Source organism: Mastigoproctus giganteus, chromosome 7, assembly GCF_048544385.1.
Source record: "Mastigoproctus giganteus isolate SK-2022 chromosome 7, ASM4854438v1, whole genome shotgun sequence".
In the NCBI taxonomy this organism is placed as follows: domain Eukaryota; kingdom Metazoa; phylum Arthropoda; class Arachnida; order Uropygi; family Thelyphonidae; genus Mastigoproctus; species Mastigoproctus giganteus.
The window spans coordinates 24,242,290-24,267,525 of NC_143581.1; the positions used below are offsets into that span (position 1 = coordinate 24,242,290).

Genomic DNA, 25,236 nt, shown 5'->3' on the forward strand with positions numbered 1-25,236 from the left:
TTGTTTAGTGTCGGTGTTTTGTTAAGCCCAAAAACTTATCAAAAAAAAAAAAAAAAAAAACCAACGACACCAGGAATAGAAGTCCAAATAAATGCTGCCATCAACAATAACATCTATACCGGCGCATAGTCCATGTAGATATTTGGGAGGAGAAGGTTCTCCTCCCAAATATCTACATGGACTCAGAATCCGGGCTCAGTGCAAGACACAAGAAACTGCGCCTCGAATAGGTACATCAGCACCAACATTGGACCACCAACACGCGGAAATCTGTTTGCGGGGCTGACGAATTCCGTTTTCAACTCTCTCATGCTGTTCAGCAAATCCTCATTTGGAGAAAGCAACATGAGGCCATTGCACTGTGTTGCATTGGTGCTCAGCAGGGGCTGAAGGCGGTGGTACTATAGGTTTGGGACTGTTTTCGTGAAATACTCTGGTCCACTGATCACCGTTAACCTACTGCTCAATGGCAACGCGTTCCTTTCTGTCATCGCCGACCAAGTACACTCATTCATGATGAGAGTATATCCACACAACTCCCGCGTCTGTCAACAAGACAACCCGTCATGCCACACGGCCGAGCAAGTTGCTTGCTGGTTTCAAGAATATGATGATGAACTCTCCGTGTCCTCCCATGGCCTTCCAATTCAGCAATTCTTAGTCGAATTCAGCATGTGTGGGACCTGGAAAAAGATAGTCGATGGCTATTCGCAATGTGCTGGCATTGCTGGGTACAAAATTTTGTAACGCATGGGTAGCGCTACAACAGGACATACTGCAACACCTTGTGGAGTTCGTGCCAATATGTGTACCGGCTGTATTACGGGGAAAAGGTGGTCCCGGAAGCTATTAGTTAAGTTTTGCTAATGGGAAGCAAACTTAGTATCTAGTAGTTTAGTCGTATACAGCCTGTGAGTGTTCCCAGCTCCTAGAAACAGTCAGTAGCTTGTTAAACTCATGGTGAGCTATAGATACCAACATACTCTGTATCTGGAACGATGACCATTTTTCATGACGCTGAATTCGAGGTCATCGAGTCTGGACAACGATTCATAGCGATATCATGCAGTTCCACAGTAGATTGCATAAATACAGGTCACTGATTAGCAAAGAAAGCAACAACGCATTTTGGTATGTCCGAAAAATTTGGTCTGTCTATAACTGTGGTTTTACCAGTTGAGTTGACACTGAGGTTTTGGGATGATAGTTGGGTATGGACAACGAAAGGATCATGATCTTAGTTTAATGATATTTTCAGAAGATTGTCAATGATGCATGGTGAAAAGGATAGCAACGGGTCAAATTACTTATTACCTTCATTTGGATAATCGCAAATTTAAATTCAGTCCTGTGTAGAAGAGTTCTGATAGTAGTATCCACTGAGGGTTGACTAAAATCGTTGGTTTATAATACATTTGGATGCATCGCATTATTTGGTAGTAGAATTTATACCTGGATATAAACCAATGCGGGTACTGTTGTAAGTGTAAGTGATCGATAAATCTTTAAATGCAAAGTGGCTGATAGACAGATTTTCTGGAAGTTTGGCACTTGAGAAAGAAATACGATTGCTTAAAGACTGCAGCATCTCTTCTTCCCTTGCAGTTATCCCTAGAAGTGAAGGCAGAACCATTGTTCAGCCTTCACTTCTAGGGATAACTGCAGGGGAAGAAGAGACTCTCACTCTCAAGCTCGGACACTCTCAAGCTTGGTATCTCTGACAAAAAAAAAACCTCGACTTCTCTCGAAAATAGAATTTGGGCAACTATGTTCAACTTCTTATGTGGGCTCCTGGCATTGTGTTACATTATATGATGGCGAAGACTGCATGATTTGTATTAGAGTGCCTTAATGAACGTCACCTGGTTTCAAGGTATGAAAATGTGGTGAGTTTTTATTGCCCATCACTTCTTGAAATTTACTCAATCTCGCGAATTCTACTAGATCAGGTGGTAACTTATTTCAACGGTCAATAAACTTTTGGCTAGAGAAGGTGTTTCGTATAATCGGTTTACTTTTCTCTTTCTCCTTAATTTAGGTGCGTCTCCTTTAGTTGTGCCACTTGAGGTGTTAAAGAGATAATTCCTTATGAATTTTATAATAAAATCCAAGAGAAATAAACTTTAATGAAAGCAAACAAAAATAAACACTTGGAAATACTTACAAATGTCCAATGGGTTGCCGTTATATTTGTATCTGTCCAGCCAGGGATGATAATGAATGTTGGTCTCGATGCTTCGCATGGCGCTAAAGAAAATGGCTCATCTCCATGTGTGTAGGTGGAAGAATTATCTCTATTACTCCTCGTATAGCAAGAAAATGTGGTATTGGCAGGGTCGGGAGGAGCTAATTGAAAAAGATAATGAGATGTGATAGAAACCATTCATCGAAGAAAAATAAAACCCTCGTTTAATGCAGTTTACTTTTTATTAAACTCTTTCAGATTTTTATTTCAATAATTTTATAAACATTCGACAATATATGCAGTGCGCTACATTTCAGGTCATTTGATTTCTGAAATTAATTTAATATTTTCTACTGTTCCTGCAAATGTGTTGATGGCCAAGTTTTCAAATTCTCTACATGACCAAAAGGATTTGGTGGTACACGTATTTTCGTAAAGAGCTTTTAATTCATAATAAGGTTGGATTAATACACCGTAGTGGCCTATCTGTCCAATGTTGTCGTTTCAACATGAACCTTAGTTTCTAGTAAAGAGGTGAATGCTGGTCAGAGTTGGCCGACACTCGCCTCCGTCCGTCCTGAAATGTAGCAGGCAACCCGGTTTGAGAAATGTTTTCCTAATCAGCAGCCATTTTTGACCTATTGATGTACAATGCGGTTGAGGTCGAACTCTACTTCGGCCGGACAGAATCCTCGAAGTCATTGACCACAATGAAGTCGTGCCATGATTTATATGGAGCGTTTTTTTTTGCTGATAGTGATAATCCCCTTTCAAACTATTTTCACAGTATAGATATCCCATAATTTAATACATCGTACAAGTTTTCATGGATTTTGGATTTCACACCATGAGGTTCTACTGCCGCTGGACCAAATTCGAATCAGCTGAAAGAGCCCCATCAAACGAAATTTTATGGTCTGGAATATTGATTACACTCTCTCAACAGTATCAACACCGAAACGTGTCTTTGGAACGAAACATTTGTGGCGAATTTTCGCACTTGCTGTCATCTCCTTCTACTAATCCGGAATCCATAAACATCTGGAACGACACCACTCCCAATTCCATTTGGACTGTAAATACTGAATTTGCAGGCAGTGCCCTACGGATGTTTCTATGCTCTCTTGGAGCTGCTCAGTAAAGTGATCCGCAGATGATATGCGTGAAGCACAAATTACCCAACTACCCTATTTATGACTCATTGAACACGTCCCATGATTTTTTACGGTATAATATCGCCTACTGTCTTCCATCTTTGAGTAACGTTAGTGACAGTGGATTTTGGTTGGTCCAAAAGACACAGTTTGTCTCAGTAAAAAGGAAGATTGCCGATGTTACATCGAACAACCAACTCGTTTTGAAAGTCTATCAAGTTACAATTCACTATGCACACTGATCACAGGCAGATCGACGAGAATAACATTGGAATGCCAGAGCTGATACTCATACGTATGGGGTAGAGTACCCAATATTTGAGGAGCATGGTCCAAATACTTTTGGTCATAGAGTGTGTGTAATATGCCACTACAAAATAAAACTGTTTTCTTAATAATCATTCTTGTTTTGAAAAATACAAGTGAAAAGAACGCTTACCAGCAGTTGAGGGACAAAAGATATCAAATATAGTCAGATTCTGACACTGGACCACTCGGTAAACACACAGTAGGAAACTGTATACAGTGCAGAGAGACTTCATCCTACTTCAAAAAGGTCACTGTAATAAAATACAAAGGGTATATCTGTACATAACTCAAAAAAAAAAAAAAAAAAAACAGAATAGAGTGGTTATTCTGAGTCGTCAAATAAAAAAAAAGCTTGAAGCTGAAGGGCTAGAAGTTTTAAGGGCTGCGACATGTAAGACTTTACTTTTACAAATATTGTAATATTGTGGTTGAGTAGGGAACAAAATAGAACTTTCTGGCACCACTTAATGCTTATAAAAATTAAAGGTATAGACGAATAGGTAAGTTCTCCGATGAGCTGAAATGGAGCAGTGTGAAACCGAGATAGTGCATTTTTTTATTAAAACTCCAAGCACGAAAGGTATTAGAACCTATAGGAGTTAGTACGGTGCATAGGTTGAAGGTTGGAAAGTCGAAAGAAGATATTTGTTGACATTGGACTGAATTTCTGTAGATTGTAATTTTCAGGAAATGCGTATGAAGGGAGGTTATTCCATAAGAAGGAGGTTGAAGGAATAAATGAGGAAGAAGAAAAATTAGACAGTAAAAGGATGCTGACGGTTGCGCACGTATTCGGACTGGTTTTGAAGAGAGAGAGCAGGATTTATAGAAGGAATTATGCTTACACGGATACTATTCTTTTGAAGTATAAATTGAAAACATGCAGCAGAAAAAAAACTTCTATGAGACAGTGAGTGGAGAGACTTTGTTAGAGATGAGTCATTAAGTAACCTAACTGCTCTCTTTTGAATGGAATCTAGAAGCCTGAGAGGAGGGGCACTGGAGGCACCAACCAAGATGTAGAAATAATATTCCATAGTAGGGCGAATTTGTGATTTGTACAGAGTGAACAGCTGTTTGGAAGAAAAGTAATGCCGAGAGCGAAAGAGAAAGCCCAGTTTTTAAGATCCAGAGGAAGAATTTGTAATCTGCATATGCTAATAGAGAGAGAGAGAGATTAGAGGTCAGGTTAATTCCTAATATAGATATATGATCTTGCCTGAAGATCAGCATTTAAGGAACTGGAAGTGAATATTCGAGAAGTTGAAGCTGTTTGTGCATGACAAGGTTTCTCAAACTTGAAGGTGGAATTCAGTGTAGTGTCATTAATAAATTTATGGATAGGATATGGATATAGACACACGAGGACAAGAGTGGTAGAAAGAACTGAACCTTGGAGAACACCCAGAATTAGTGGAGAGGATAGAAGACCTCGCCAGATACCTTCACCCGCAGCGAGCGGTCAGAGAGAAAACTGGATACCCAATTACAAAAAAACAGTTAGAAAACCATAAGATGGAAGCTTGAGTTTCACCAAATATTTCCATTGAATTTATCGACAGATGGGTAAAAAAACCAGTATATCACCATAGGAACTGCATTGAGGAATCCGTAGTGACCATCACTGATCAGTTGGAAAATAAAATTCTAGATAGTTTAAAAGATGGTTGTTAATTCATTTCTCCACTCCTTTATAAAAAAGTAAAAGTAAGAAGTAATGGGGCGATAATTGGATGGGGGAATTTGTCACACTTTTTAAGAACTGGCTGGATATGAGCAAATTTCAAAGCAGAAGGGGAAACACTTTTGGAATAAGAAAGTGAAAAAAGGCTACACAGAACAGGAATAAGTTGAGCAGCACAGGATTTGATAACAAGTGGAGAAATACCATCAGTACCTGAAGCTATCTTAGCATCAGGATTGTTCAAAATCCTTCTCACATACTTTTCAAAATCCTTCTCACATACAAGACACAGGAAGAATTGAGTGGGTTGTACTGGGAGCAGTAGGAGATGGTTTACCAAGATCATTAATACACAAGTTAGAAGAAAAATAGGATGCTACCAGGCCAGCTTTATTTTTGGCTGAAGTGGTAATAGAACCAACTGGTTTCGACAGAAGTGGGAATAGGGTTATGCAAAAGTTGTGGTCAATGTATTTCCAAGACACAAGAATTCTCGACTACCATTTGGACAAGAAGCATGTTTTTGCTCGTAGGCTTTTCGAAATCCAGTTTGAACTGATTAATAATTGCTTTACAATTATTGCCAGCTTTGCGAGCAGAAAATGAAGATTTGGATATAAGCCAATTGCAATATGGAACATTCGTATCTTGAACAGCCTTAACAGATTTATGGGAAAACTAAGGTTTAGTTAAAGGACGAGTTTTTTAGGTGGAGTGTGGAATAAACGATTTCATCCCTACAAGATAAATTTCACTAACACGACCTGAGCAAATGCTGACATCAGAAGATTTGAAACTAATTCCACCAAGCTAAAGAAAAAATGAAATCTCGCAGATCAATCCACTTTTAAGGCCAAACAACACGAGGTTCAGAATGGCCACAAGAGAATGGCTCCGTTGGAGAAGAGACCATCACCAAGTTGTGATCTGAGGTGCCTGGAGGATCACTCACCTTGACCATGTACTTAGAAAGGTTGTGTGCGAAAAAAGGATTAAGCGTGATGTGTGGTTAGGATTGTCTGGTTTTCTGGTAAGTAAATTGAACAATCTGTCAGGTCATTAATAATTCAAGAGCCTCAGCATCTCGAACAGCTGGGTTCGTGTGACTAGAAAAAGGAAGTAAGCTGGAGTTTTGAACATTAAAATCACCAAGAAAAATTACCTCACTGTTAGGAAAGTTGGACTGGAGAAAGTCAAGTTTCAAATAGAGGAAGTAAAAGAGTTCCAAATTATTAGAGGAGTTAGAAGAACGATAAAAGCAACAGATGAATTTGGTAGAATGTGTTAGAGAGATTTTAAATTCTTTTAGAATAAGTAGCGATCTGGAGCGAGGGGTCCTGACGGTTTCAGGGACTGATGGCAGTCATCCTGAAACAGGTGGGTATGTCGGATGTGTCAGGGTAACTAGGAATAGGAATAGATGCATGTATGCTTGCATGTATACCAATGCTAGAAGTATAGTAAATAAATTTGATGAATTTGAAGTGTTGGTCAAGACATCAAAGGCGAATATTGTTGGGATATCGGAGACGTGGTATTACTCTGTTATTAGAAATGCAGACCTGGAATTTTGGGAGTATAATGTGTTCAGAAAGGATAGACAGGATGGGAAGGGAGGAGGAATGTGCTGTTAATTAAGAAAACCATAAAATCAAAAGAAGTACCTCCAGTTGATATAGATAAACAGTGCACTGCTGAGTCAGTTTGGTGTGACATAAGCACTGCGAAAGCAAAAATAAGAGTAGGATTGTGTTATAGGATAGGCCTAATGACTCGAATGAGTACAATGAACAATTGTACAGAGAAATACAGTGGGCTAGTAAATCAGAATGTCTTATAATGGGGGATTTTAACTTCCAGATATTGACTGGAACTTGTGGGTTGGTCACTCACACACTAGTCAGACTTTTGTGGATTTATTGGATGATTGTTTTCTGCTGCAGCATGTCGAATGGGTAATACTCTTGATCTGGTTATCAGCAGTGATCATTCGTGTATTAAGAATTTTCAGATAAAGAACCACTAGGTGGCAGTGATCACAGTGTACTGATGTGGGATTTACTTAACGATTTAATTACCATCAGGGGTAAAGGAAAGGGTTTTTGCTTCCGTAAAGGTGAGTACAGTGGTCTCCGACAGTTTTTAAATTCTGTACAGTGGGATCAACTGACGATGTTACCAACAGTAAATTCTAAGTGGGAAGCATTCAAGGAATTAATCGTGGATGCTACTAAAAGTTTCATACCTATTAAGAAATATTGTTCAAGGTTTAGGCCTAAATGGTTGTCAAATGAACTAATGAGACTCGTGACAGAGAAGAAAAATGCATGGGATGCATATAAATTATCAAGCGACTCAGAAGCCTATGGCAGATATAAGCTAGTCTGTAATCAGGTCACAAAGGAGGTTAGACAGGCGAAGGCAGATTACGAGAAATCTTTGGTAAAAGATGCTAAGAAAAACAGCAAGGATTTCTTTTCTTATATAAATTGTTGAAGTTAAACATAAGAAAGGCACCTGGGGAGGATGGGATCTATCCAGTTATATTAAACGAGACGACAACGCAACTAAGCAAACCCTTAGCCATAATTATGAGAACATCCTTGGACTCAGGGGATGTCCCCACGGACTGGAGATGTGCAAATGTATCTCCAATTCACAAAGGGGGATCGAATTGTGGTGACACCAGTAATTAGAGAACAGTTAGTTTAACTTCTGTTCCGGGTAAAATAATGGAGTCACTGGTTAAAGATGCATTGCAGGATCATCTAGACAAGACTGCAGCAATAATTCAGACACAGCATGGGTTTGTTAGGGGAAAGTCTTGTCTGACAAATTTGATTGGATATTATGATGTGGTTACAAAGCAACTGGATGCGAAAAATAATTTTGATATCATATATTTGGATTTCAGGAAAGCATTTGACACTGTTGCGCATGGAAGACTTGTACAAATTGGAGCAGAATGGTATTAAGGGTAAGTTGCTACAATGGATAAAAGGATGGTTGAGTGGGAGAAGACAGAGGGTGGTAATCAATGGGTGCTGCTCTTCGTGGACTAATGTTATTAGTGGAGTCCCACAGGGTTCGGTGTTGGGTCCACTGTTGTTTTGTATATTTATCAATGATATTGATGAAGGTATATCACGCTTAGTATCGAAGTTTGCAGATGATACAAAGGTTGACAGGGTTGTTAATGACAGTAATGGCAGTGTGCTACTGCAACAGGATCTAGATAATTTGGACAGATGGGCTAAGAAGTGGCAAGTGAAGTTTAACTTCGACAAATGCAAAGTACTGCATATGGGTATAAGTAACCCCAGAGAAACGTACCAACTATGTGGTACTACACTAAAGGTGGTAGAAAATGAAAAAGATCTGGGCGTAATTGTGCAGTGAGATAAGAAGTTTTCTAAACAATGCAGACAGGCTGCCAGGGAAGGTCATTGGGGTTTGTCAATGATATATAGGAATTTTGCTAGCAGGGAAAAGGAGATGATTGTCCCTCTGTATAAGGCAATGGTCAGGCCACGCCTTGAGTACTGCGTACAGGTCTGGAGGCCTCATTTTAAGAAGGATGTCGATTTGCTTGAGCGTGTACAGAGAAGGGCAACAACATTGGAGGGGAATGAAGGTATCTTCTTACCAAGAGAGGCTTAAGTTCTGCAAATTGCAGTGGCTGGAGACTAGGCACCTGTGAATTGATCTGATTGAGGTGTATAAGGCCTTGAATGGGTTGAGCACGCTGAATTCTGATGGGATCCTTCCACTTAGCATTAGCATTATCATAAGCATTGGTAGAGGCATTTGATGCAAGAAAGCAAGCTTATGCGGCATCAGCCAAAAAAAAAAAAAACCCACTTCCACTTCACCCCTCTGTTCGTTCAAAATACCTGTCCAGCTGAGCCTTAAACCCATTTAGGCTATCAACCTCCACTACAAGGGATGGAAGTCTGTTCCACCAACCAACCACCCGCTGGCTAAAGGCAAATTTACGCACGTCTATCCTACATCTGTCTTTCCTCAATTTGAATTTATGCCCTCTCAGGTGATTTTTCTGAGCTAGAGGAAGAATCCCATCAGCATTAAGCATGCTCAAAGCATTCAAGGCTTTATACACCTCTATCAGATCACCTCGCTGGTGCCTAGTCTCCAGACACTGTAATTTGCAAAACTTAAGCCTTTCTTCGTAAGAGCACCCCTTTGTTCCATTCACTAATCTTGTTGCCCTTCTCTGTACTCGTTCCAGCAGCTCTACATCCTTCTTGAAATGAGGCCTCCAGACCTGTATACAGTACTCTAGGTGTGGCCTGACCATCGCCTTATACAATGGAATAATCACCTCCTTATCCCTGCTGGAAAAATTCCTGTATATCATTGACAATACTCCATGAGCTACTCTTGCAGCCCATCTGCACTGCTCAGAGAACTTCATATCTGCCTGCACAACCACCCCCAAGTCCCTTTCATTCTCTACCACTGTCAGTGTAGTACCACAGAGTTGATACGTTGCTCTGGGGTTGCTGTTTCCCATGTGTAGTACTTTACATTTGTCAATGTTAAACTTCATTTGCCACCTCTCAGCCCATCTGCTCAACCTTTCCAGATCCTGTTGCAGTAGCATAGTAGTAGTAGAAGTAGTAGTAGTAGTGGCACTTGATGCAAGAAAGCAAGTGTAGGAGCTTATGCAGCATCAGCCAAAAAAAAAAAAAAAAAAAAAAATCACACCATACCCTCCAATTGCCTGTCCAGTTCCTCCTTAAATTTATTTAACCTATCAACTTCCACAGCGACAGATGGAAGTTTGTTCCAGCAATTAACCACCCGCTGGCTAAAGGCAAATTTCCGCACATCTATTCTACATCTATCCTTTCTTAATTTGAAATTATGTCCCCGTAGGTTCGTATTCTGAACAAGTGGGAGGATCCCATCAGAATTCAGCGTGCTCAACCCATTCAAGGCCTTATAGACCTCAATCAGATCACCGCGCAGGTGCCTAGTCTCCAGCCACTGCAATTTGCAGAACGTAAGCCTCTCTTGGTAAGAGGATCCCTTCATTCCCCTCACCAATCGTGTTGCTCTTCTCTGTACACGCTCAAGCAAATCTACATCCTTCCTAAAATGAGGCCTCCAGACCTGTACGCAGTACTCAAGGCGTGGCCTGACCATTGCCTTATACAGAGGGACAATCACCTCCTTTTCCCTGCTAGCAAAATTCCTATATATCATTGACAAAACCCCATGACCTGCTCTAGCAGCCTGTCTACATTGCTCAGAAAACTTCATATCTGACTGCACAATTACTCCCAGGTCTTTTTCATTTTCTACCACCTTAAGTGTAGTACCACACAGTTGGTACGTTTCTCTGGGGTTACTTCTACCCATATGCAGTACTTTGCATTTGTCAAGGTTAAACTTCAGTTGCCACTTCTTAGCCCATCTGCCCAAATTATCTAGATCCTGTTGCAGTAGCACACTGCCATTACTGTCATTAACAACCCTGCCAACCTTCGTGTCATCTGCAAACTTCGACATTAAGCCTGATATACCTTCGTCAATATCATTGATAAATATACAAAACGACAGTGGACCCAACACCGAACCCTGTGGGACTCCACTAATAACATTAGTCCACGAAGAGCAGCACCCATTGATTACCACCCTCTGTCTTCTCCCACTTAACCATCCTTTTATCCATTGTAGCAACTTACCCTTAATACCATTCTGCTCCAATTTGTACAGTAGTCTTCCATGCGCAACAGTGTCAAAAGCTTTCCTGAAATCCAAGTATATGATATCAAAATTATTTTTTGCATCCAGTTCCTTTGTGACCACATCATAATAACCAATCAAATTTGTCAGACAAGACTTTCCCTTAACAAACCCATGCTGTGTCTGAATTATTGCTGCAGTCTTGTCTAGATGATCCTGCAATGCATCTTTAACCATTGACTCCATTATTTTACCCGGAACAGAAGTTAAACTAACTGGTCTGTAATTATTCGTGTCACCCTTCGAACCTCTTTTGTGAATTGGGGATACATTTGCACATCTCCAGTCCGTGGGAACCTCCCCTGAATCCAAGGATGCTCTCATAATTATGGCTAAGGGTTTGCTTAGTTGCTTTGCCGCCTCCTTTAATATAACTGGATAGATCCCATCCGCCCCAGGTGCCTTTCTTATGTTTAACTTCAACAATGTCTCCTCCACTTTGCTCTCAGTTATTACAAAATCATTAAGCACACTGCTACAATTTGATAACCTGCTTCCATTTTCAAACTGTAATGATTCCTCACGTGTGAATGTAGATGCAAAATACTCATTCAGTTTGTTTGCTATCTGAGCAGGATCATCAACAGTCGAACCATCGATGTCAAGTGGACCAATCATATTCAGCCCCTTCCTTTTAGAGTTTATATAAGTACAGAAATCCTTGCTGTTTTTCTTAGCATCTTTTGCCAAGGATTTCTCGTAATCTGCATTCGCCTGCCTAACCTCCTTTGTGACCTGATTACAGACTAGCTTATATCTGACATAGGCTTCTGAGTCGCTTGATAATTTATATGCATCCCATGCAATTTTCTTCTCTGTCACGAGTCTCATTAGTTCATTTGATAACCATTTAGGCCTAAACCTTGAACAATATTTCTTAATAGGTATGAAACTTTTAGTAGCTACCACGATTAATTCCTTGAATGCTTCCCACTTAGAATTTACTGTTCGTAACATCGTCAGTCGATCCCACTGTACAGAATTTAAAAACTGTCTGAGACCACTGTACTCCCCTTTACGGAAGCAAAAACCCTTTCCTTTACCCCTGACGGTAGTTACCTCTTTGAGTAAATCCCACTTCAGCACACTGTGATCACTGCCACCTAGTGGTTCCTTTATCTGCAAATTCTTAATACACGAATGATCACTGCTGATAACCAGATCAAGAGTATTACTTTCTCTGGTTGCCTCTCGAACATGCTGCTGCAGAAAACAATCATCCAATAAATCCACAAATGTCTGACTAGTGTGTGAGTGCCCAACCCACAAGTTCCAGTCAATATCTGTAGTGTCAGTAGTGTCCTTGACAACCCTGCCAACCTTTGTATCGTCTGAAAACTTGGACATTAAGCTTGATATACCATCATCAATATCATTTATAAATACAGAAAACAATAATGGACCCAACACTGAGCCCTGAGGGACTCCACTAATAACATTAGTCCACGATGAGCAGTGTCCATTGATTACCACTCTCTGTCTTCTCCCCCTCAACCACCCCTTTATCCATAGCAGCAATTTGCCTCCAATGTCACACTGCTCCAATTTGTGTAGCAGTCTTCCATGTGCAACAGTATCAAAAGCCTTTCTAAGATCGAAGTATATAATATCAAAGCTATTCCCTGCATCCAGTTCTTTTGTGACTGCATCATAGTATCCAATCAAATTGGTCAGGCAAGACTTCCCCTTAACAAAACCATGCTGTGTCCGAGCTATAACTGAAGTCTTGTCTAAATGATCCTGCAGTGCTTCTTTAACCAGTGCCTCCATTAATTTTCCTGGAACAGAAGTTAAGCTCACAGGTCTATAATTACTTACTTGTGTCAGCCTTTGATCCTCCTTTGTGAATTGGGGTCACATTTGCACATTTCCAGTCTATGGGTACCTCCCCTGAGTCCAAGGAAGCTCTCATAATTATGGCTAAGGGTTTGCTTACTTCCTTTGCTGCCTCCTTTAATATAACTGGATAGATCCCATCCACGCCGGGTCCCTTTCTTGTGTTTATCTTCAACAATTTCTCCTCCACTTTACTCTCAGTTATTTCAAGATTCTGTAGCTTACTGCTAGAGTTGAATACACCTCTGGCATTCCTCTCGCTGAATAACTCCTCATGTGTGAATATCGATATAAAATATTCATTTAGTTTGTTAGCTACCTGAGCAGGATCATCAACAGTTGACCCATCAATATCAAGTGGACCAATCTGATTCATCCCGTTCCTTCTAGAGTTTACATAAGTAAAGAACTCTTTGCTGTTTTTCTTTGCATCCCTTGCCAAGGATTTCTCGTAATCTGCCTTCGCCTGCCTAACCTCCTTTGTAACTTGGTTACAGATCAACTTGTATCTATCATAGGCTTCTGTGTCATGTGTTAATTTGTAAGTATCCCATGCATTTTTCTTCTCTGCCATATGCCTCATTAGTTCATCTGACATCCATTTTGGCCTAAACCTTGAACAATATTTCTTAGTTGGTATGTAAAGCCTAGTAGCTTCCAAGATAAGTTCTTTGAATGCTTCCCATTTTGAATTTGCTGTTGGTAACATCATCAGTTGGTCCCACTGTATAGAATTTAAATACTGTCTCAGTCCATCGTAGTCGCCTTTACGGAAGCAATAACCCTTCCCTTTACCCCTAATGGTAGTTACCTCTTTGAGTAAATCCCACTTCAGCACACTGTGATCACTGCCACCTAGTGGTTCATTTATCTGCAGATTCTTAATGCATGAAGAATCACTGCTGATAATCAAATCAAGAGTATTACTCCCTCTAAGTGCCTCCCGAACATGCTGATGTAGAAAACAATCATCCAATAAATCCCCAAAAGCCTTGCTAGTGTGTGAGTGATCAATCCAAAAGTTTCAGTCAATATCTGGGAAATTAAAATCCCCCATTATAAGACTCTCTGTTTACTGGCCCACTCTATTTCCCTGTACAGTTTCTTATTATACTCATCAGAGTCATTAGGCCTATAGCACACTCCTACTCTCAATTTTGATCTCCCAATGCTTATGTCACACCAAACTGACTCAACACTGCACTGTCCAGCGATGTCGACTGGCTTCACTTCCTTGGTTTTTATGTGTTTCTTAACTAATAACATAACCCCTCCCCCCTTCCTATCCTGTCTATCCTTTTTGTAGACGTTGTACTCCCCAAATTCCAGTTCTGCATCCCTTATATCTGTGTGACACCACGTCTCTGATATCCCAACAATATCTGCCTTCGATGTTTTGAGCAATACCTCAAATTCATCAAATTTATTTACTAAACTCCTAGCATTGATGTACACGCAGGTATACCTGCACCTGTTTCTATTCTTAGCTACCCTAACACAACCCATGTGTTTACTTGTACCGCAATGGCTCCCAGCAGTCTCTGAAATATCATGCATCTTGATTTTGAGGCTTCTGCTCATTCTAATAGAAGCAGTGCAAGAATCTCTTTCACCTCTGCCAGTGGCTACTGTCAATCTATTGGTCTTTGTCTCCCCCCAAGTTAGCAGTTTTCCGACCCACCTAACACTGCCTCGATAGCATCAGCAAACATTCTTGCACCCTTTCTATTTAAGTGTATCCCATCCCTGTAGAAGCAGTCTCTCCTGTTAACAAGTACAGTCCAGGCTGAAAAAAATTCTACCCCTTGAGCCTTGCACAATCTTTCCAGGGCCGAATTGATCGACAAGGCTCTCATCATATACTCCCTCCTATCGTGTCTGGGCAGAATTGCAGACACTTTCAAATTCAACCCTAATTCTCGGCTTTTGTTCAACAGTGACCTGTACTTGTTAAGTAATTCTGCCGGTCTCCTACTCTTAGTATTATTAGTGCCAACGTGTACAACTATATCACCTTTTGTGCCCTTAAAAGATGATATTCGCTCTACAACGTCATCAACCTTTGCCTCTGGCAGACATACCCTGGTCCTGTTCCACCTATCCTTTTTACAAAGCATGTTCCCCGTTTCCCTGACAATAGAGTCACCAACAACTACTAGTTCCTTCGGGACCAGCGCATTCTGCCTTGGGGGTTGTCTCTGTGTCACGCGATGCCCAAGTGCAAGCTCTGGCGTTGATGTGGGTAGCTGAGAGCTTGATGGGCCTCTCAATTTAGTTTCTTCGAGGGCATCCACCCCGTCCTTCAAGCTTTCATATAGGCCCACAAGAACGCCGAGTTGTTGCCTGATATCGATACACTCCTTGCATCGCGCACACACAAAGACATCCCCCATGGCAGTATCATGTCCCGTACCCGATTGCTCTGCAAACAGCTAGCAAAGCAAACAGTGCATTTTATAAGGCTGTGAGTCAGAGGACAACTGCCCCCCTCAGTTCTGCTCTGAGCCACAGCACTTCCATTAGCTTGAGCCTTTTGCTTTGCTGCTCTGGTCTGAGTCATGATTCTATTAATTAATTAATTAATTATAATTAATTATGGTATGTTATTAATTATGTTAAATATAATTAATTATATTACGTTTGTAATCTAAGTCGTTATATGTATTTATTTAAAAGTACAATTTATCTGCTAACCAAGTTCAACTAACGCTATCTAGTACGGTATATAACTATCGTATCACAAAGGCGGGAAAGTTACGAACGGTGAATCTACGGACACTTAAGTATTAGTTAACTTTCAAATCTCGCTGTCTCAATTCAGAATAAACTAACGATCCTTACTAGGTCTATAAGATGCTTACAGAAATAATTCGATGTAAAAAATATTCAATCAAGCGGCTAAATATGGCTAAAGAACTTCTCGTTCAGCGGAGTTGCAAACACGTGGATACCCTTACCGATACGTTTATGCAATTACAAGGCCGAGTAAAGAATAATACACCAAATTAATCAGAAAATCACAGATTACGAACCTAAGGGGGCATAAATTCAAATTAAGAAAAGACAGATGTAGAATAGATGTGCGGATTCCCCCGGTGAACAAAATCCACCTGTTGATGGAATATTTGCCTTTAGCCAGTGGGTGGTTAATTGCTGGAACAAACTTCCATCTGTCGTTGTGGAAGTTGATATGTTGAATAAATTTAAGGAGGAACTGGACAGGCATTTGGAGGGAATGGTGTGGTTTTTTTTTGGCTGATGCTGCATAAGCTCATACACTTGCTTTCTTTCTTGCATCACATACCACTACTACTACTACTACTACTACTACTACATAAAATTCACCTATTTGCTCGCTTTTGTACGTATGCATTTCCGGTTCATTTTGCTATGGGATTGCCAAGTGTCACAATAGCAGTGGAATTTACTACAATGTGCATCCCTCCCTTTTTTCGAATTTAAACCGACCAGGATTCTGTAAATACAACAGTCCTGTTGGCTGTGAACTCAACTACTGTTTTGTTTGGTTTCCATTAACCTATGTAGCCAAAATACTAGAATTAAAATAATTACAAAGTAATTAATTACGCCCTGAAGTATAAAATGGAACAGATTCGTCTCAGCCCTGTGACAATGTAAAAGAAAGAGAGAATAAGAGAAACAGGAAATGCACCTGTTGATGGAATATCCGCTCTATTACAGTATTATGCTTGGTATGAAATTTTACAGCTATTAAATGACACCCACAACTTTTTTTATTATGTGAGTGCCAGGTTTCCGTTTTTCACGAAATGAATACTTGTAATGTTAGGATATTTTGGATCAGTGCAATCCATTTAATGCAAAAAACATCACTGAAGTGTGGAATAAATTTCTTCTGTTCGAACGCTGATTGGTATGTTGACAGACATTTCCATGTGCAAGAAGTTTTACCTTTTTGGAAAAAGAGAAATAGTATTAAGATTCATATTTTATTTGTATATTTATAAATCTTTTTGCATATCAGTAGGAATTTATCTTCTCAATTTTGACGTTGCAAAAATATTGCTTATCTATAAATAGAAAGTATAGATATTTACAATTAATTAAATATGATTCTGCATTTATTAAGGAAATTCCTCCAAGTAAAAAAAGCCTCGGTTCGAATCCCGTCAAAGTATAAGAGATTCTAATGATTTTTTTCACAATACTGTATACCCAAATTAGTCGGTCTTGAATGAGTATGACATGTTCTTTTTCTCTTGTATTCTAAGGTTTTTCATGTCAAACATGAAATGTATGGTTTACAGAAATAACTTTCTGATATCTCACTGCTCTACCGGAGCAGATTCTAAACACAGAACTAGCCTACATATAATAGATTTTGATACTGCTCCACATGAAAGACATACATATTAGAGCAGTGTGGCATTAGAAGCGAGTTACTGCTATGGACAAGCGGATGTTTCAGTTACAGAGGGCAGATGGGTTGTTAATGGGATTTGCTCTTCTTAGGGTTCAGTACTGGGTCCTTTGTTGTTTTCTATCTTAGTGATATTGATGAAGACATACCAAGTTTAATATTCAAGTTTGCCGATGATACGAGGGCTTGAAAGATGGTTAATGACAGAAATCAGGATATGACGCCTCATCAAAACCTAAAAATTTAGTCAGATGGGCTGAGAAATGGTCATTGGGGTTTAACATTGACAAAAAAAAATCTGGTCTTTCATCTTATGGCTGCGATCCCTTTACTGGATTTGCTTGTTTTAGAATTCGTAAACGATCCGTAATAATTGATGGTATTTCATCAACAACGTTTACTGTTTGTCAAGGCGTTCCTTAAGGCTCACCTTTGGGTCCCCCTTTCTTTTTTGTTTACATTAATGATCTGTCAATTTTATTTCAGTTAATGTTGAGTGGAAACTCTGTGCAGATGACATTAAACTTTACAAAATTATTTATTCATCAACAGATAGCGATGAACTCCAGTCATGCTTTGATTCCCTCTCACACTGGCTGAATAAAAATAACTTGTTTCTAAACCCATTAAAATTTTAATTATGTCGCTTTCGACCGAATCGTGCAGTTAGACCATCCGTCTTTACCGATTATTATATTGGAAGCTCTCTAATTGCAAATACTGATATATTCAAGGACTTAGGTGTCCTATTTCATCCCCTTTTCCCACGTTTACATTGTAATATCTCAGACTTCCAGAGAAGTTTGGAAAGTCTGAGATATTTGTATGTCAGTTATTCTCGATTTTCAACAGTCACAAAGTTATAATTCTTCTCTACAAGCAGCTTATACTTCCCATTTTTGATTATTATTTGGTCCGTTCACAGACTTCAGAGAATTCAACTTAAATTGATGAAATTCTTAAGCTTTTGAAAGCGCTTTGCCTTTCACCGTAGAAGCTATGGAGCTCTTTGTCGTAGCTTCAGAATCGTTTCTCTTCTCTCCAGAAGACAACTCATTGGGTCTCTTTTGTCTACAATATCGTAAACTTATTATCGATTCTCCATCTCTTCTTGACCAAATACCTTTCATTATATCCCGCTTGAATTGTCGTTTTAAAACTAATTTCTCACTTCCTGTCCCATAACTCAACACTTAATTTGAAGTCTTCTGTTCCGTTCTTCAGGTGTTGAATAATCACAATATTGATTTTACACTTAAACCGTCCATGTATAAGAAATTGCTTTGTTTTGTCAATTCAATTTTTATTTATATTGTAATACTAGTTTTGTATGGATTAATACTGTTTTATATTGATTCTCTGTAATTCTCAGCCATTTTATGGCAGTAAAGCCCATAATTCCAGGAAGAATTATGGACTTTATTGCCAAGTGTCAAATAAAGCAGCTGCCTACATTAGTTTGTAGGCAGCTGCTGAAGTGATACATGATGCTGAATTGAATTTTCAAACAGCTGCAATAACGAATGTTTCATTCTATTATATTAACTGCTGTTTTTTTTCAGCATAAAGTTTTATTTGGTTCTCTTGCACACATTCATGTTGTTAACACATGAAGGTCGTTTAGTGCTAGCATTTTCATTAGCATTAGTAGAGGCATATGATGCAAGAAAGCAAGATTATACAACATCAGCCAAAAATCCCACTTCACACATCCATTTGCTCTAAAGGTTTGCCCAGTTCTTCCTTGAATTTATTTAAGTTATCAACTTCCACAACAACAGATGGAAGTTTGTTCCATCCGCTGTGTGACGTTTGGCCCTAGTGGTGACTCAAATCCTCTCCTAGTTCCGTGTACAAAGAATGTCGATGCTAAGACAGACTGCTCTCCAACCCGAAGTGTTTCAGTAAATAAATTAATATATTGTGTGAGTTTCGTGATATTTAAATATTTATTTTCATTTATTTCATTCTTAAAATGACTGATTAAACCGACAACTGTTATCATGATGACATTATAATGAAAGGATCAGGAATAGATAGACCGCGATCCGAATTTGGACCTTTCTCTGTTGGGTCTCGGATTTTTTCATTGATCGGGAATGATCTGGATCTAAAAATTTCAGATTTATTTTTATAAATCTCCCGTCTGCGCGGCTAGAACAGTAGTATCGTCATCGTCCTCCCCACATCCGATGGAAAAGATCCGGTTTCGAATCCCGTCGATGACGCGAGGAACTTTAATGGGATTTTCTTACTCCATGGCCGAGTTACTCGGTCTCAGGCATAGATGGCAAGCTTTTCCCCAAGAAATTATGATTTTTCGTTCAAAAAAACAGACAAATGGACCATAGAACACACGCAATTAAAAGACATAAGACACACAGTCCGGCATATGAATTTAAATATTCGAGTGGGTGGCCTAATGTAATAGTTTATGTAAATCTAGAGCAAGATACCATAGTCTATGCAGAAAGTAATCTCTAACTTCATACATATGATTATTAATCAAGTTAACATGTTATTCGTATTTATCTAAAAGGTTGCATATATGGGACACTTGGTTGGGGGCATTGTCCGTAATTATATCTTTATTTCAATTGAAAAATCAATTTTGCCTTAATGCACCTCTGAATGATCATATGGCAAAGTTTATAAATATGCAGACCAATTTTATTGAAAAGAAAAGCTCTGACAGACAGTTTCTGAAAACGAATAAAATATTTCTCTAATTCCATCGCACCCTCTCAATATTTCTTATCGATTGTTAATGTCGCATTCTAAAGCCAAATCAACTTATAACCAATAAAATAATCTAGAACTATTCGTAGATTACACCATAAAAAGGTAATGACGCGATTCTGGTCCAAATTGTACCAAAATATCATATTTCTGCTTTGATTCATTGGTATAATTTGTACTAAAATTACCAATGAACTGAAATTTCGCTTTTAGAAAAAGTAGACTTCATTTTCTGTGGTTCCAGTAAACCGAAAATGATATTAAAATCACAAAATAAAAGTAATAATATAATAAAATAAAATACTTAAGAAATAAATAGTAAAAATGCATAAGTTAAATATTCACTTAAAAGTGAAACTTAGCTCTCCAAAGAATAGCGCTGAAAAGGATGCCTCAGCTGTCTTCAACGTACTGAGAGAATGTGAGGGAAATCAGCAAGTACACCTGCTGTGAAACGTTCCGTTTATTGAACCACTGTGCATGTTACCACACATTTTACAGCTACCCAATGACACGTGACTACGCGTATTAATGTAGAAACACCAGTTTCCCGTTGTGTCGAAAAATTTTAGACAAAAGAAAGCAAAAATGACTCTGCACTATTCGCTATTCAATGCATGAGGGTTGCACGTTCGATAGTTGAGTTTTCATCTTAAAGGAATTCATAGCAATCCTAGTAAAAATGACACATTCCAGAGAGAAGTTGGTCGGACATGATAGAAAGATATTCATTAGAATTAAAAGGTCACCTAATTTATGAGCAGCATCAATCCGCACAAACATAACATATCCCATACCATGATAACTCACTCCTGCCAACTAGGTGAAGGACATAAAAAAAGTCTGCATACATTTCTTCTTGAGGGTCACGCCACTTATCACCCCATCATTGGTGCAAAAGAGTGTAAATCGAGACTTGTCAGGTTGATTTAACATCTAGATAGAGAACTGTGATCTCCGAATTTTCTTGGTCTCTGGTAGGCTGAGTTAAAGAATGAAGGTTTGTTGCAATCGATCACAGTTTTAGTGCATATCGTACCTGAACAGGTATTTGTAGTATAGTTTGAATTTAAGACTGGGGTAAAACCTTCTCCATGAGTTTGAGTAATTCTGAGAATTTGTCAATTGGTCTAAAATGATTTATAGCATTCGGTGCACTAATCATTGGAGCCGGTATGACTCGGTATATACTCCATTGAGCTATAAAATAGTTTTCTTTTAGAATGTCATTAAAGACATTCAAGAAGGAATTAAGGGCACAGATATTCAAGAAGGAATTAAGGTACATTATATTCTCCATAGATCGCTCTTATTGTTAGCGAGTTGATGGAATTTACGAGTTGTTCTCTAAAGATGTGAATGTTTATCAAGATCCTTCTCCACATCAATCTCACTTTGTGAATTATAAGAATTATAAGTTGCTTGGAAACTAGTAATTTGTTCAAGCCAACTTTGTACAACTTGATACTACAACTTGAACAACTTTGTTCAAGTTGTAGTATTAAGGTATGTGGGAAGTTACATTGAAGCCTGTGTATAAGGTGGTTTTTCCTTCGTGTAGAGTTTAGTTATTGATGGCTCCTGCTTTTTCTTTGTTGATGGCAGCTTTTGATTTGTAGGATGCGTGTCTCTCCTGTAGGTTAGCTGAGACCTTTCGTTGTGAGTGAAGATGGACAAAATTAGATAATTGCGGAGTCCACCAAGCGTCTGTTCTTGTAGTGATCGTTATTTTCTTGGATGCAGAAGTCTTAGCAACTAAATTCAACCATCGCTTAAGCAGATTAATTGAAAAATAAAGAATACATTCGCTCAGGGCATCCCATGGAAGAGTCCAGGTAATAAAACCACTTTTTAAATATTTAAATACGTTGGTCCAGTGGTCACTTTAGTTTGAGGAATGAGAGGCCGATTAAAGTCGTGCCGAGTGATGCGGAGGAGAAATACAAACGGAAGATGGTCAGAATGAAGGAAGTTATTCTCTATGAATATAAACATAGTGGTTGATATATACTGCTCGACAAAATTAACAGAAGTCGCTATTATGGGTATTGCATCAGGCATCCATCTATTCACTGATTTCAATAAAGATATTATTATTATGAAAACGTAGTGTAATTCATCCCGTTTCGATGGAACGGGAAGAATTTAGTATGATCATTATTTATATTATATTATATTATTAAGGACATAATTTAAACGGGAAAGATTATGGTGTACAAAGTTTGTATATAGAAGATAAGTCATATAAAAAATGTATTTGATTTCCTGGAATGTATGAGTGTTTTTCTCGATGGGGTCCCATTGTATAACTGAGAAAACAAATAATCATATTTCGCAAAATAATGTTTTATGCGAAATATTGTCGTTTTGACATTGCAGTAGAATTCAAAACCATCCAAGCGAAGCAATAATTCATATTCATCAAAATGTCACATTACGGCTTCGCTTGGATGGTTTTGAATTCTACTGCAATGTCAAAACGAAAATATTTCGCGGAAAACATTTTTAATATGAATTGGATCATAAAATGACAATTTCCTGGCGATACACGCTTTTCTGGTTAATACAACGCAAAGGAAATCAGTCACACCACATGCGGCAGTTATTTTTTGTTTAATACAACAGTGGTATGAGGTTTACATGGGGAAGGAAGTGATGGTTGTACTCTGAGATTAAAGCGAAGTAGCTAAGGCCATGAGGCATCAATTCACATGTGTTAATTGCTCACCATGGGACGTCATTTCATGTGCGTTAAAAGGATATATTCTTGAGACAAGAGAATCAATTCCGGAGATTCAAATTCAAGGGGGACTTGAGCGATGAGTGATCCTAATTGGGTTTGTGGAAGATACGGACTCCTGGTTGAATATTGACAGAAAAGGCCAGCTGTTGGAATCGTTTTAATCATATAGGCGGGTAGAACGGGGGTATCAGGACGATTGAAGGTAAAGGACGAATGACCATACCCGTAGGCCAAATAAGAAAGTTGAAAAAATAGTTTCATAGTCAGTCTGGATGCAGTTAATACGGTGCGATGTATAAGAGGGCATTTGGTTAGAAGTTCTATGCCTCGACATCAATGTGAAAGCCCTGAAAAATTATTTTGGTGATTTCTTGTAGTGTTAAACGAAGAAAGTCTCATGAAGATGAGTCTTTTTTGTTTGATGGTCTTTGTAGATTCTCTTTTGGCCGAAGCTTATATGTTGTGGACGTCTCCACAACCACATTCCATCTGGGTCCTTTGTTGGCTCTACGGTTCATGTGTGGCTTGGCCAATACATTTTTTTCGGGAGGGAATAATTGGCTAACATGAATAGAATAAACTCTGTGTAAGAGAGCGTTTTCGGATCAGAGGCACGTTCCGTGTCTGTCTGTTATCCTTTGATCCAGAGAGATCCTTTGTGGTTGGTTTGAACTGAATGACTGGTGCCAAGAGTTCTGCTATGAGACTGGGATAAGTTGAGGAATAAAGACATTACTCTCAAGGCTGGATACGTTTGTGCCCTGCACCGGTATATGGGTGTTGAACAAGGATATGGACTTTTCTAGATTCACTTGATGTACTACCGCTTTATCAGTTGGAGAGGATAGGCTTGAATGTCCTGTAGGAAGAACTTAGAGGTGCATTTGGAGATTGAAGCTCCTCTGATTATCGTAGGGCTCACCAACTGAATCAGATTGCATGGTGACAGATAAACTTTCATTTGGCTAATTGGCGTCGTAGTAGACAGTTGTTGTGCATCGAGTTGTCTCACTGTCGGTAATATTTTGACTTCAAATATGAGGAGAATTTCATGTTTCTCAATATCAATTAATTTTTGAAGGTGTTTATCCTTTTCTGATCCAGGGATATTTGGATTTTATGGGGTGCAAAAATGATATTGATTGGGAATATAGGAAAAGAAACAGTGACTATGAGAATGAAGGGGGCTCTTTCGGTTGTTTTTTTTTTTTTTTTTTTTTTTTTTCAATGCAGTCAGACACATCACAACGTGAAACAGCGAATGACAGTATTGGCTGATTAAAAATAGTATGATTAGTCTGGAAGAGTTACAGAGAATCTTCTAATGTCTAAACATTTTCAAAATTGTCCACTATACTGTCTGCGTGAGTGGCACAGTAGTATCATCACCGTTCTCCCCACATTGGAAAAGACCCGGGTTCGATTCCCGTCGAAGACACGAGGAAGTTTATTGGGCTTACTCCCTGGCTGAGTTAGTCGGTGTCAGGCGTAGGTAGCAAGGTTTTTTCCAAAGAAACTGGGGCTTTTTCATCCAGCACAACAGGCAAATCGACCAGAGAACACATGCAATTTACAGAAAAATAAATATATGAGTATATTTAAAAGATTACGGGTGGCCCTGATATAATAATTTGAATTGTCTACTATGCTTTAGGAGGTGGGGGATTTGATCAAGCTTATTGTAGCATTAGTGTTCCCCCTCTCTCTTCTCAATGTCATGGACAGCATCAAGAAGAACTGGAATTAGTACCAGTATCAATGGCAAATAATCCAAGAGAGCAAGACTATACATCATCAGCCCAAAAATATTGCATTGTACTTATTCATCATCTCCGATACTTTGTCTAGTTCTTCCTTGAACTTATTCAAACTATTCACTTCCACAACAACAGAAGGAAGTTTATTCTACCACTCAGCAACATGTTGGCATAAGGCAAAGTTCCTGCACACGTATTCTGTAATTATCCTTCCTATTTGAATTTATGCCCTTCATGCACATAGTCTGACTAAGAGGGAGAAACTTATCATCACTGAGCTTGCTTGATCCATTCAAAGCCTTAAACACCTCAGTCAGATCACCTCGAGCGTGCCTTGTCTCCAGACGCTGCAGTTTGCACAACTGGAGCCTTTCTTGGTAAGAACAGCCATTTATTCCGCTCACAGATCTCGTTGCCCTTCTCGGTACCAGTTCCAGTATGCTCTATGCCCTTCCTAAAATGAGGCCTGCAGACCTGTCCAGTACCCCCAAGATGTGGCATGGCCATTGCCTTATACAATGGGACAACCACCTCCTTATTCCTGATAGCCAAATTCCTGTATATCATTGACAAAAATGCTGTCCTGGCCGCCTGTCTGCACTGCTCAGAGAACTTCATGTCTGACTGCACAATTACCCCAGTTCCTTTTATTATT

The 25,236-nt window shown here is 39.1% G+C and overlaps 1 protein-coding gene across 1 annotated transcript in view; it reads right to left on the bottom strand.

The window, feature by feature from the left end:
- The window catches only part of LOC150082657 (lipase member I-like), a 37,038-nt gene extending 16,531 nt beyond the window's left edge, over positions 1-20,507 (bottom strand). Inside the window, exons 1-3 of the mRNA XM_090378730.1 lie at positions 20,427-20,507; positions 3,779-3,899; positions 2,165-2,346 (exon numbers count right to left, since the gene is read on the bottom strand). Coding sequence (XP_090234856.1) covers positions 2,165-2,346; positions 3,779-3,881 — 285 coding nt within the window. The 5' untranslated portion in view covers positions 3,882-3,899; positions 20,427-20,507. The remainder of the gene's footprint in view (positions 1-2,164; positions 2,347-3,778; positions 3,900-20,426) is intronic.
- Between the last annotated feature and the right edge of the window lie 4,729 nt (positions 20,508-25,236).